At 40.4% G+C, this 14935-nt stretch overlaps 1 protein-coding gene across 3 annotated transcripts in view; it reads right to left on the bottom strand.

Moving 5' to 3' along the window:
- ATAD1 (ATPase family AAA domain containing 1) overlaps nucleotides 1-14935 on the bottom strand; it is a 45214-nt gene that overhangs the window by 19707 nt on the left and 10572 nt on the right. For all 3 annotated transcript variants that reach the window (XM_070752246.1, XM_070752248.1, XM_070752247.1), the window contains exons 4-6: nucleotides 9797-9895; nucleotides 4864-4984; nucleotides 3924-4124 (exon numbers count right to left, since the gene is read on the bottom strand). In XM_070752246.1, the coding sequence (XP_070608347.1) occupies nucleotides 3924-4124; nucleotides 4864-4984; nucleotides 9797-9895 (421 nt within the window). The remainder of the gene's footprint in view (nucleotides 1-3923; nucleotides 4125-4863; nucleotides 4985-9796; nucleotides 9896-14935) is intronic.

Below are 14935 nucleotides of genomic sequence, written 5' to 3'. Positions count from 1 at the left end.
TATTTAATCTACTGATGCCTCAATTGATGTAATTTTATTGGTTTCCATTTTTATAAGTTACCAGTAGCCGCTGCAATTTCCACCCTCGACTTATACAGGGGTTTATAAATTTTCCCAGTTTTTGTGGCAAAAGTAGGGGCCTCGACTTATAGTCGGAGCGACTTATACTCGAGTATATACGGTATATCACTTTCAATCCCGTAAAATCAACATAGTGTTCCCTCGATTTTCACGAGTTCGAACTTCACGAAAAGTCTATACCACGGTTTTTCAAAATTAATTAAAAAATACTTTGCGGTTTTTCCCTCTAGACCACAGTTTTTCCTTCCCGATGACATCATATATCATCACCAAACTTTTGTCCACCTTTAATAAATATTTTTTTAAATAAACTGTAATAAAGAAACATGATGAGTAATAATCTAAATGGTTGCTATGGGAATGGGAAATTGCAATTTATGGGTTTAAAGTGTTAAGGGGTGGCTTGTGATACTGTTCATAGCCAAAAATAGTGTATTTACTTCCGCATCTCTACTTTGCGGAAATTCAACTTTTGCGGGCGGTCTCGGAACGCATCCCCCGCAAAAATCGAGGGAACACTGTATTCCATTCTGAAAAGAAGGGAAAGAAAAAGAAAGAAAAGAGGGAAAGAAGGAGATCATTAAATTAAATTTAATGATCATATTCCAAATATAGTCAACATTTCTAATATATCATTATTCCTATCATTATTATTTCTTAAACTTCAGAACAATTTATATCAGCATATATCATTAAAAATATTTTCTATTTCCATGCTTTTTCTTTTTACATTCATCATAGTTTATCTGCTTATAGTTCATTTACTTATATAATTCCATAGTCCTTCTCATCTACATATTTAAATTAACAACAATATTAACCAAATTAATCCTTATACCTTAATCATTAGTATTAGTCATCCTACCAAACCTAAGCTTACCTAAACATTTTCAATTCAATTTCATATTCAGTAGTATTATTTCATTATCCTAATAATGTCCCCATCAAAATAATTTTATACGTCTCAAAAAAGTAATTTAGTTAACCATTATTTCATATGCAACTCACTTAAAATCTTAATCTTTATGTTAATCATTAAAGCTAAAAAACCTTATCAAACCTAACCATTTTCAATTTCTCATTTAACAGTAAACATTTCATTATTTCCCCCTAGAAAAATTTCATTATTTCCATCAAGACAAGAATTTTTTTTTTAAATCTCAAATATCTTAAACAATCAATTCATCTCATTTAAAATCTAAATCTTTAATTACATCCTCCTGCATTAAATCAATTTTATTCCTAAAAGTTTCATTACATTCTCTTATAATAAAGTCCAATTTAAAATCAATTTAAAGTCAATTTCATTTTAGAAATCTATTTAAAAGTTTTAAACCCTCATTTAAATCCTTTACTTTTAATAATATTATTTCATTATTCTATACTTTTAACCACCAGAGTAATTTTAAGTCTCAAATATCTTAATTAATCAGTATTACATATGCCATTCAAAGTCAATTAAATCAATTAATAATCATAGTCTCAAATTAATCCCTCCTCGATCAGAGCAGATACTTCCTTGCAATTTCATTAAACTTTTCATATATTAAAGTCCAATCAGAGTCCAATTAGAGTCTAGTTTGAATTAATAGTCCAATTAAAAAAATATTTTTAAAGTCCATTTATGTCCTTTAGTATAAATCTTCTTCTTTGAAAATCCTGTCAGCCTCCATATTCCCATTTTATGTTCTTGCTCCATACTTGCCCAGATGTAACCATTATGTCCTTTAGTTAATGTGCAGTATCTCCTCTTGGTTGCAAAAAAGAAATTCTTCCAGTTATCCATGTTCCAAAACAAACATGGAGACAATCTTTTTACAGCAGTATACATTGATATCAAACAGCTTCATCTTTTTAACAAGAAAAATAAAATAAAAAGCCATCTGGCACTAATTGCATCACAAAACTCCTTGTAGTACTTCCTTCAACCTGAGGGTGGCAGTAGATTATCACATTTGATCATTCTTGGTAGTTGTTATAACGGGAAGTGACATCATCGAGGGGAGAAAGGAAATGCCTCAATAAATTAGAAGAAAAAATCCAGATTCAAGCTCCAAATCTTTAAATTACTTAAAATTCTTCCAAAAAAAGAGAAGAAGAAGAATTGGGCAATTTGCTATGACTTTAAAGCTTTCCGCTAACTGCCTCATAGCCGATCAGCTGTTCCACACGAATTCCAGGCATTTCTGCTTCCATGAATAAAAAAGTAAGAAACAATCCGTTTTAAGTTCTTTCCGACCCTCCGCACTCACCAGTACTCCGCTTAATCATTTTTCACCTCGCCATTGCTGAAATCCATTCTCTTTCCAGGTGTTTCCAAGCTTTTTCAATTCCCTGCGTTGCGAAGTCGTTTGTGGCTAGTATCTGCAAGGCCTGGCGGCCTGGCAGACCTCGCACCACCACCAGCGCAAGACAAAGCCAGTTCGCCTGGTGGGGCATGCCGGCCCCTACGTCACCTCCCCTGCAAGGAATATCGGGCCCGGTTCAAAAGAGCCGGGACCCCCAGACGGTGGGAATTCGGGGCTTCCCTCATGAGAGCGAGGGAGCCCCATGGCACCACGACCATTGACCCTGACCCTCCCCACCCCAGTTTGTGAATCAGCCAGCCACTTGCACAATCCAGTTCCCCTCCCCCCCTCCCCCCACAGCCGGGCTGTCAAACTGCAAAGGCTGGGGACCACTGTTTTATACTAATTGTAATGAGAAAGATTTTGTTATAGAATTCAGCTTTTTCCAGTGATACGTCTTCTAGCTAAATATTATAATACTGGGATTTAAGCAATAAGCATCACATCTAATTTTACATATGAGTTAAGAACTAAATGCGCCCATGCTAAATGTACATTCAGTGTAATGTAGTGGTTAAGGTGCTAGCCTAGAAACCAGGAGACCATGAATTCTAGCCCCATCTCAGACATGAAAACTGACAAGGCAAATTTGGGTCAGTACAACCCACCTCACACAACAGTTGAGGTGGGAAAATAGGAGGAATAAATATTTTGTATATTCATTGCCCTGAGGTATTTATAAAAATATTAAAAGATGGGATAAAATAAATGTTATTTTTTTAAAAAAAATCCTAATCCTAATAATAACAACAACAACTTATTATTATTATTATTAATTATTATTATTATTATTTGACTTGTATGTCGCCCCTCTCCGGAGACTTGGGCGGCACACAACAACAATAAAAACAACATAGGTATAAATCTAATAATTAAAACTATGACTAAAATCCATTATCTTAAAAAGCAATATGTATTACACAATCAAACAATCAATATTAACAATCATAACCACACATAACTTTTAATAGTCAGAAGCGGGGGCATATGCTGGATGCCCCAAGCCTGTTGACATAGATAGGTCTTAAGACGCTTGCGAAAGGAGAGGAGGGTGGTTCCAGAGGGCTGGGGCAGCCACAGAGAAGGCTGGTCGATGGGACTTGGAGAAGGCCAACTCTGTGGGACCTGATCAGCCACTGGGATTTATCTGACACAAGATTTTGAATTTCATACTTGATATATGCTAATGCTGAAGGGATGAAAAAATGATGCTTCTCTACCCATTTGCATCCATCCAAATAGACAAAGGAAAGGCCTTTATTTTTCTTTAAATATTAAATATACATATAAAATTACAGCAATATAACACTGCAGTTTCAAACTAATCAGAAGCCTGCCTTAAAAAAAACCCTCTATAAAGATAACGGTTGTTTTGCTACTGATAATACTAAATATTGTTGATCTCTCATTTGACCAAACTAATGAAGAAGTCTATGAAATTTTAAAATGCAATCGTAATATTTTTAAATATTTTCAAAAACAATTCCACTTTACCTATTTCATCTATAAAGATGATAGAGGGTTGGAGCTTTATAGCGAGAGAAAAAACAGCCGCTGCCAGCTTCTGGGATTCGCCATACCACTTGTCTGTCAACGTTGAGGGCTGAAGATTAATAAAGCGGCAACCAGCTTCTTTTGCAGTAGCTTTAGCAATCAATGTTTTACCACAACCTGGAGGGCCGTATAGCAGCACTCCTGAGAACCAAAACACAGTTAATAAATTTATTGCCATTCTACATAGGAAAACATAATGTCGGCATTTTATATACACTGTGGTTAATAAAACTCTTTGCAAAAGTCCCCACATCAGTAATGTTGTTTACAAGCTGCTCTCATGTGCCATAAAATCCTGACATTTATCTGCCCATTAATTTATTGCAATGAGCACAAACTCAGGACAGCAACAAGTTATACAGGCAGAAAAATATATTCATGTGGTGAAAATATGATTCTGAATTTTAAGCTAGGCAGAGCTTAGTAGAATTTCCACCTATATATTAAAAGATACACAGGATACACTGAAAAGGGCCTTATTTACCCAAATTAAATATTTTAGTCATGCTGAAATTATTTTAAACTTCTGCACTGTCATTTGCTACTTATTTTATATTGTTACCCTTTAAGCCATCCTATGAATTGTATTCTAAATTGAAGAGTGAGGTATTAAGCAATATTGAAAAATTACATAAATGTATGTATTTAGCTGAAGTGACATGATTTGGAAGAAAATCTCTACTTTTTACACATCTGAATTAATCTTCCACGAAAAGAGTTTATTATAAATGGGGACAAGTTCAAGTGATCTTTCCAAGTTTATTTTAAAATAAACTCAGAAAGATCACTTGATTTTTTAAAATACAACTTAAGCTTTTCTCATTGAGGAATACTATTATGGTCAGGTTTTCTAAAAACATTAATTTGTACTTTACATTACCTTTTGGTGGTTGTAGAAGCCTCGAATTTTGAAATAGATGTTTTTTTTTAATTGGCAAAATGACTGTATCCTTCAGATCTGTAATAACATCATCTAAGCCTGCAATATCATTCCATGTTACCTAAGGCACAAATATAAGATTTAAAAAATTACTGACCTAGCATCAGTTAAACAGCTAAATTCTCAAATTAAGGATAAAGATGAAAGTTATATTGAATTTTAAATCAATTTATATATTAAGCATGTATTTCACCAAACAAGAAAAATAAAACAAAATATATCCCAGAGGCTGTGACTTTACTCTCTTCATGCTGGTTAAGATAGATTAGTGTTGGGAGGATTTGAATACATTTATATAATATACCATGTGATTATTTTTGCTTTTTTAACTGATTCTGAAGCAAAATATTTTGATCCTTGATCTAAGAAATAGAGATGTTGGCCTTAAGCCAGTGATGGCGAACATTTTTTTCCTAAGGTGCCAAAAAACGTGGGCACGTGCTATCGTGCATGCGTGAGTACCCACACCCATAATTCAATGCTTGGGGAGGAAGAAAACAGTTTCCCTTGCACCCTGGAGGCCCTCTGGAGGCTGGAAACAGCCTGTTTCCCAACTTCTGTTGGGCCCAGTGGGCTCATGTTTTGTTCTCCCCAGGCTCCAAATGCTTCCTTGGAGCTGGGGTGTGTGTGTGTAAAAAATGCTCTCTGGAAGCCAAAAATGCCCTCTCAGAGCCTCTGTGTGAGCCAAAAATCAGCTGACCGGCACACATATGCATGTTGGAGCTGAACTAGGGCAACGGCTCACGTGCCAGCAGATATGGCTCTGCGTGGCACATGTGCCATAGGTTCGCCATCACTGCCTTAAGCAGTATGGCAGGAGAACACTAATAAGTCTTATTATAGTCAGTATTATAGTCATAGAAATTTAAACTCTTAATATATTTTAAATGACTGTATTTTTCGGAGTATAAGACACACCTTTTCCCCCTTCTAAAAGAGGCTAAGTCTTATACTCCGAATGTAGCTTTTTTGAAGATTTTTCCCCCAGCCCTAATGAGGTGCAAACAATCTTGGCTTGCAGGTGTGTTTTCATTGCTACTGCCAACAAAGATTTTGTTTTTTTCAGCTCTAACCAGGGGAGAAAATAATGTGCTGAAGCTGACCAGACTAAGGATGTTAGCCAATGAATACCTAGTAGGTAGATTTATTTCCCCTATTTTCCTCCCCCAAAACTAAGGTGCATCTTATACTCTGAAAAAGAAGATATATACAGTACATCCAAGAATGTAAAATTCTTTATATGTAGCATTATTTAGCATATGAGAATATGACAGAAGAGAACACACATTTATATGTATGTATGTATCAGTGAACCAGTAGTGACGGCAGGGGAGGCTTCGCCCATCTGTCCAGGATCCTCTGCCCACCCGCCCGGGCCCCCTTCTGTGCATTCGCAAAAGCTTCTGTGCATGCACAAAAGCAGCGCATATGGGAACTGGTAGCAACACGTTTTAGAACCCACTACTGGTATTTATGTATGTATGCATGTATGCAAGCATGTATGTATATATGGATGGATGGATGGATTGTCTTTCCCTGAAAATATGACCCTGTTCTCATATATTTTTTTGCCACCTAAAAAGACAGCAAGTCTTATTTTGAGAGTGGGTGGGTCTCGTCCACTGACTCATTTGCACATTTGCACATGTCATCTCCGGCCTCTTTTTCACTAATGAGAGGCCTTTAGGAATTTCTTTGTTTGGCAAGGCCAACAAGGCTTTTCTGAAGATCTCTGAACTGACAACAGAGCTCTGGATCAATCTGGAGCTCTGTTATCGGCTACTGATGCCTTCAGGAAAGCCTTGCCGGTTGTAGCAAAAGAAACGGGCTGAGATGTATCAGGTCTGCTGCAATTATCCGAAGCTAAGTAGTATGGCGGCTCCATTCCCCACCATCTCCACCCTAGCTTCATTTTTACCCATGCACCTTGGAGAAGGCAGGGTCTTAATTAGGGATAGGGCTTATAAGGGGCACAAGTGTAAAAATCAAGCTAGGACCCACTTTCTGAGTAGGACATACAGTGGTACCTCGAGATACGAGTTTAATTCGTTCCGGACCTGCGCTCTTAAGTCGAGCAGCTCTTATCTCGAACGACTTTTCCCCATAGGAATTAATGTAAATAATTTTAATTGGTTCCAGCCCTCAAAAAACTCACAAAGTTAGTCTAAATTATGCAAAAAGACATTGCAAGAATAAATGTAACTTTACTTATTAATAAGATGATAAGCTGAGAGCTTTCCTTCCCTTCCTCTTTTTACCCAAAACAATCAACATGGCAAACTTTTATTTTTATTCATTAAACTGTAGTTATTTATTCAACTTCACTGCCACCCAATAGAGGGAGGAAAGAAGGGAGGAAGGAAAAGGAAAGCAAGAAATGGAGGGAGGAAAGGAAGGAAGGAAAGAAAGAAAGGAAGGAAGAAAGAAAGGAAGGAAGAAAGAAAGGGTGAAGGGACAGGAACAGAGGAAGGAAGCAAGGAAACTTATGAAAGGGGAGAGTAACTTCACTGCCACCCAATCCTGTAGAGGGAGGAAAGAAGGGAGGAAGGAAAAGGAAAGCAAGAAATAGAGGAAGGGAAGGTAAAAGAGAGAAAGAAAAAGAGCAAGAAAGAAAGCAAGCAAGAGAGAAAGAAAGAAAATGAAAGAGAAATAAAAATAGAGAGGGAGAATGAAAGAAATGGAAGGAGGGAAGGAAGGAGAGAAAGCAAGAGAAAGAAAGAAAGAGAAAGAAAGAAAGAAAGAGAAAGAAAGAAAGAAAGAGAAAGAAAGAAAGAAAGAAAGAAAGAAAGAGAAGAAAGAAAGAAAGAAAGAAAGAAAGAGAAAGAAAGAAAGAAAGAAAGAGAAAGAAAAAAGAATGAAAGAGCAAGAGAGCAAGAGAGAAAAAGAAAGAGAGAGAGAAAGAAAGAAAGAAAGAAAGAAAGAAAGGCAACTTCAAAGAAAGGCTCACTGAGCATCTCTCACTCTCTCTCTCTCTTTCTATCCCTCTCTCTTTCTCTCCCCCCTCTCCCCCCCTTTCCCTCTCTCTTTCTCTCTCTCCCTCTCTCTTTCTCTCCCCCCTCTCCCCCCTTTCCCTCTCCCCCCCCAGGCCGGCAGCGATGTTTTAAAACAGCCGCGCCGTTTGCGAGCTAACTCCTGAGGTGCGGAAGTTCGCCTTTGGCGTTTGGGCCACTCGGAATGTGAAATTAAAAACAGCGTTCGGATCCCCCCACCCCCAGCAGAAGCCAAGGACCCCCAGAGTGGGGCGGCAGGGGAGGCGACCACCTCTCCACTCACCAAGTGCCGGGATACGAGCCGAGAAGAGCCGGGCTGGCTTACTTTCCTTCCTTCCCGTGCTGATGCAGAGCCACTCGAACAAAGCGTCACGCCCCCCTGATGCTTTTGGCGGCAAAAGAGCCCAGCGTCGCTTCGGAAGCCGCCGAAAGCATCAGGGGGGCGCGACGCTTTGTTCGAGTGGCTCTGCATCAGCGCGGGAAGGAAGGAAAGTAAGCCAGCCCGGCTCTTCTCGGCTCGTATCGCGGAGAGGGGCGGCATACAAATCCAAGTAATAAATTTAAAAAAAAAAATGTCTCTCCTCTCCCAGCTCTTATCTCGAGTAGCTCTTAAGTCGAGCAGCTCTTATGTCGGGGTTCCACTGTATTTTCAAAGAAACACAGTATGTGTACATACACACCCATACACAGTCCATGTAATTATAAGTAAAACTACTATGGAAGTATGGCAGTGGTCTCATAACTGGATATCCAATTCAGTTATCCAGGCGATGACTACGTCTGGCTTTGCTTCGTGCAGATCTTTTAGGGAAGTGGAGAATGCACATTGTGGGCAACTTGCACAATATGTTTTATAGACCGCATATCAGCACCACAATTATTTGCAACAAGTGGAATGTTTCCACCTCCACTGATCAGAACAGAGGGCACTTCTTCCAGTATCACAATTAATTCTATTCAATTTGACCCAACAAACGAGGCAAGTCAAAATCAGATGGTTTGGTAGAGGAATCACTAATGGTCAGGCCATAAGAAGGTACCATTCCTCTCTCCAGAAATTCTTGGGGTTAAACTGAGTAGATTTTAAATAAATAGTGGTTTTCCAATGTGGCCTATGGTATTTCAATCCTATGAGATAACTAATTGCAACAATATAACTATTTTTTCAAGGAAACACCTTACTAATATTTTCAGTGTGCTAATTTTTGGTACCTGAGTACTTGGTGCTTACACCCAGTTCCTGAAATAATCTTATTTGATTATTGTACAAAGAGAACACTAAATACTATTTTGAAGCATGACTTTTTAAAGCTTCACATAAAACTACATAAATTCACTGAAGGAAAGTAAAACTCTTGATGCAATGTTAAAATAAGCTAGTACAGAAAAAAAAATCCATAAACATACATATTGGTCAATGATCAGTTCTGATATTCAATGAACGTAAAAATAGTTATTGCAGCATTTTGTTTTCTATTTCATACTATCCCCCAAAATCAATGTTGCTTCAATTAGCTGTACATGCATAGCATTTTATGCTCCAATGTTTGAAAATAGTAATTATGCACTAATTCTATCAAATAATATTTCAGGTTTTTGAAGTGTGTGTGTAATTGCTAGTATTATTACTAACTTATAAAGACATTGTCTATATTAGGAAAATGGGGAAAAAGAAATGATCCCGGAAGTTTGGACCTGTATGATAATTGTACTAGCTGGGGAAAAAAGCCAACACAAGCATCTGTCACACAATGTCTATCTACTCCCAAAATTAAGAAAATTAAATTAAAATACAGATGCACTATGAACACATGTGCTCCATCTGAACATTTTGGCCCCGAGGTGTAACATTTTTACATATGAATAAGACAAAAAACACTCACGTGCATACTAAGAGGATCCACCAGATGGGCAGCAATGCTCATCTCATATTCAGAAAGCTTCACGTTTTTCACACCTATTTGCTTCATCAACTTTTCTGCCTGTTTATAGAAAAGCCAGAGTTCAGCAGTATGACCTTGTTTGATCTTTTCACATGATGTCAGAAAAGGCAAGGTAACTCTTAAGGAATGTGAATATTCTGTTAATTATGAATTATGAATTGGAAAAAATAATGCCCCCATTTTCATTTGTTTGAATTTATCATCTCTTTGCTGAAAATAAAGCAAGCTTGTTGCTAATAACAATATTTTGGAGTGTCTCTCCAGGATAATCAAATGTAATTCAAATGTATTTTAATCTCAGTGCCCTTTCAATAATAGAGCAACCTTCCATTTGAGCATAGTAATAGCACTTAGGCTTATATACCACTTCACAGTGCTTTACAGTCCTCTCTAAGTCGTTTACAGAGTCAGCATATTGCCCCCAACAATTGGGTCATTTTACTAACCATGGAAGGATGGAAAGCTGAGTCAACCTTGAACCAGTAAGAAACAAAATGCTGGCAGGTGGCAAAATTAATGTGCAATTCTGCATTCTAACCATTGCGTCTCCACTGCTCTTGCAGTCATAAACATCACAGGTGGTCATGAACATTATAGGTAGATTGCCTCCATTCATTCGTTCAGTGACTGTTCAAGGGCATGACGGTGCTGAATGAGGGACACTTACAACTGGTCTCCTACGTTCTGGACATTGCAGCAAGCTGCAGTCACATAATCAAATTAACATATGTTCCCTATATGTCTTTCTACAAGCAAAGGCAATGGGGAAAGCAGCAAGTACTGTAATGTAAACTTTTCGCATTATGATGTTAATGGGTACTGTCGTTGCTAAGTGACACAGTCATGTGACATCTTGTATGCCTTTTAAACAGCATTTTAGAAACTCTTTTCAAAATATGCAGACAACTTTGAGAACAATATATTCATTAATGGGAAAAATTATTCTCTAGCTGTAAAGATCTATGATGAAAAAACAAAGAGCATTTCCACACAAGCAATATTCTATAAGTGGGCTTTGTAAAACAATAGCTCCCGGTGAGCCTCTCTTAATTTTATACAGTGATCCCCCGAGTTTCGCGATCTCAATCTTCGCGAAACGCTATATCGCGATTTTTCAGCAAATGATACCATCTCGATCTTCGCGAAACGCTATATCGCGAATTTTTTTTTTTAAAAAAAAATTAAAAATACGTGCGTGGTTTTTCCCGCCCGATGACGTCACGCGTCATCACCAAACTGACGTCTACCATTGCTGGTTGGCCGAAATCTCGGCCAATCAGCTTTGCCATTGTAATAAGTTTGCCCGGCAATGGTGATACAGCAAAATTTCAGCCAATCAGCGTTGTCAATGCTGATGGACAGAAATCTCGGCCAATCAGTGTTGTTTGCTCAGCGTGCTTTGCTTTGAAACTTTTGGAACTTTTTGAGCTGTTGGTCGTAGCTGTTGGTCGTAGCTGTTGGTCGTAGCTGTTACTTGGATCTGTTACTTGGATCTGTTACTTGGATCTGTTTCTTCGATCTCTTTCTTCGATCTCTTTCTTCGATCTCTTTCTTGGAGCTGTTTGTGAAGACTTCTTGGAAGATGGCACCTAAACGTTGCATGCGGGGTGGAGGCGGCAACACTAAAAAGAGCAGGAAGATGCTGACAATCAAGGAGAAAATTGAACTTTTGGACATGCTGAAAGCGGGACGTTCTAATGTAGATGTTGGTCGGCATTATGGGATCAACGAATCGACTGTGCGATACATTCGGAAAGACGAAAAGAAGATAAGGCAAACTTCTCAGATAACATTCAACAAGGCTGCAAAAAGAATGGTGACGCCTAGAAACAAACGGCTTATGAAGATGGAAGCTGCTTTGTCTGTGTGGGTACAAGACTGCCGCAAAAAGAGCATTGCTTTGGATACGAACACTATACGAACCAAGGCGCAGCAATTGTACAACCGTCTTGAAGACACAGAAGGAGGCGATGCAGATGAGGGAACCCAGGTGAGGGCTGGGGTTTTTTATTCTGTATTTAAGTGTTTTTTAAGGAAGGAGGGAGGGAGGGATAGAAGGAGGGAGGGATGGAAGGAAGGAAGGAGGGAGGGATGGAAGGAGTGATGGAAGGAGGGATGGAAGGAAGGAAGGAGGGAGGGATGGAAGGAGGGAGGGATGGAAGGAAGGAAGGAAGGAGGGAAGGAAGGAAGGAGGGAGGGAGGGAAGGAGGGATGGAAGGAGGGAGGGATGGAAGGAGGGATAGAAGGAAGGAAAGGAGGGAGGGAAGGAGGGATGGAAGGAGGGATAGAAGGAAGGAAAGGAGGGAGGGAGGGAAGGAGGGATGGAAGGAGGGATGGAAGGAAGGAAGGAGGGAGGGATTGAAGGAGGGAGGGATGGAAGGAGGGAGGGATGGAAGGAAGGAGGGATGGAAGGAAGGAAGGAAGGAGGGAGGGATGGAAGGAGGGAGGGATGGAGGGAGGGATGGAAGGAGGGAGGGATGGAAGGACTGTATGCTTTCATTCAAGTCACTTCTCTCTCCCTTTCCTGTCATTCTCTGTAGATGAAGGTGCTGGTGACTCTGAAGACCCCCAGCCATCAACATCTTCTGCTTCTTCAGCCCCAGCCACATTCACAGCAAGCAAAGGGTGGTTTGACAAATTTCAACGGCGCTATGGCCTGAAGAGTGTGTCATTGCATGGAGAAGCTGCCTCAGCAGATACAGGTGCAGCCGAAAACTTTGTCCAGCGCACGTTTAAAAATCTAATTGCAGATGGGGGCTACCTTCCAGAACAGGTGTTCAACATGGACGAAACAGGCCTGTTCTGGAAGAGGATGCCTTCACGGACTTTCTGGTTTCATCAGTGCTTCATCCCACAGGTGAAGGATTATTTGGCTGCCAAAGGACTCAATTTCAAAGTGCTTCTCCTAATGGACAATGCTGGAGGCCATGATGACCTGGAACATGAACATGTTGGGGTGCAAGTCGAATTCTTGCCACCAAACACCACATCGCTTATCCAGCCGATGGATCAAGGTGTTATCCGTGCATTTAAGGCACTGTACACGCGCAATTCTCTTGGAAGCATCGTGGAAGCAATGGATGCTGATGAAAACTTCACATTGAAGGCCTACTGGCGTCAGTATACAATTGCATCTTGTCTGAAGAACATTCAGAATGCCTTAATGGATATGAAGTCACAGACAATGAATGCCTGCTGGAGGAAATTGTGGCCAGAAGTGGTGCATGATTACAGGGGATTTGCTCCCGAAGAAATTCAAGATGCTGCAGTCCAGAACTCTGTGAAGCTGGCACAGGCACTGGGTGGAGAAGGCTTCGTTGACATGACACCAGAGGAAGTCAATGGTTTGCTTGATGAGCATGGCCTACCGCTGACAGACAGAGATCTGGAGGAGCTGACCAGGTCAGCGAGTGAAGAAGATGAGGAAGAGGAAGCTGAAGAAGCTGAGGAAGAAGATGTTGGCCTAATGCTTGAGCGGCTTGCAGAACTGAACAGAACTGCTGCACATCTCCAACGCATGGTGGAACTTTGGGATCCCAACATGACTCGCTCTATACACTTTAAGGCCTCCCTTGACAACACCATTGCACCATACAGAGCCATGTTAGCCAAGAAAAAGGAAAATCGCCAACAACTGCCCATAAATATGTTTGTCACAAAAACCACGAGGTCTGTCACACCATCACCTGCAGCGTCCATTGTAGACATGGCGATAGAAGAAGATCCCGATTTATCCTAGTTATGCTAACCCCCCCCCCAAAAAAATGTAAAAATGTAAATAAATATTGTTATTGTTTCTATCAGGATGACTAAGTTATTCAATGTGTACAGTACAGGTACAGGTAGAGGTACAGTACAGTACATTAAGGGGATGGGAAATGGTAATTTGTGGGTTGAAAGTGTTGGGACTGAGTGGCATACAGAAGAATGAATGAATGACTGAGTGAATGAATGAAATTCAAACACAGGTGAGGGCTGGGGTTTTTTATTCTGTCATTGTTTAAGTGCTTTTTACGAAAGGAAGGAAGGAGGGGTGGAAGGAGGGAGAGAGAGAAGGAGGGAGGGAGAGAAGGGATGGAAGGAGGAAGGGATGGAAGGAGGACATGAGGGCAAAACATCCAGGTTCAAATTGGACTTGAAAATCAGAAGTGGGGGAAGTGTTCTCACTCAGAACTAGCAACTTGAGAGGGCAAACCATCCAGGTTCAAATTGGACTTGAAAATAGGCGTTGATTGCTTACCTGAACGCCTCTTCTCGTACGGTGAGCGGGTACAGCAGTCACATGGGTTGCTCATGTCCAATCCGGTGGAACTGAGCCTAGTATTAAAAAAGCTTGCCGGATCCGCCCCTTCCCCAGAATTCGCGAATCCATAGACTAGGCTCAGTTGTGAAGCTCTGTAGTGTTCAACTCTCATTGTTAGAGGAAGAAAGGTATAGAAAGGTAAAGAAGACACATACAAGGGCGGGAAGTGACTGCTGTACCCGCTCACCGTACGAGAAGAGGCGTTCAGGTAAGCAATCAACGCCTATTCTCCGTACTGAAGGAGCGGGTCCAGCAGTCACATGGGACATACCCAATAGATGGTCCCTAGGGTGGGATTAGCTTGCTATCGTGAGAGATAACGGATTGGAGTACCCTTCTGCCGAAGGCAGCGTCCGCTGAAGCATAAGAATCAATTTTGTAGTGCCTGATGAAGGAATTTGGCGAGGCCCAAGTGGCTGCTTTGCAGACCTCCTCCAACGGGGCTTGAGTCGCCCAAGCGGCCGAGGTGGCTGCGCTCCTGGTGGAATGCGCAGTGATGTTCCTTGGAACTGAGAGGGAGGCCGACTCATAGGCCTTAGATATAGTCCCTCTGATCCAACGGCCTATTACTGTTGAAGACACTTTGGCCCCCATGACTCTGGGATGATAGGCTACAAAAAGTGCTTCTGACCTCCGAAAGGGTCCTGTGCGTTGGATATATATTCTCAGCGCTCTGGTGAGATCCAGGGTGTGCCATCTAATTGCCAAGGGATGGTCTCGTTGGAGGCAGAAGGAAGGTAGGACAATATCCTGAGATCTGTGGAACATGGAACTGA

This window comes from Erythrolamprus reginae, chromosome 5 (genome assembly GCF_031021105.1).
Source record: "Erythrolamprus reginae isolate rEryReg1 chromosome 5, rEryReg1.hap1, whole genome shotgun sequence".
In the NCBI taxonomy this organism is placed as follows: domain Eukaryota; kingdom Metazoa; phylum Chordata; class Lepidosauria; order Squamata; family Dipsadidae; genus Erythrolamprus; species Erythrolamprus reginae.
Note: the sequence above shows the minus strand (reverse complement) of the source record. Positions and strands in the feature narration are given on the sequence as shown.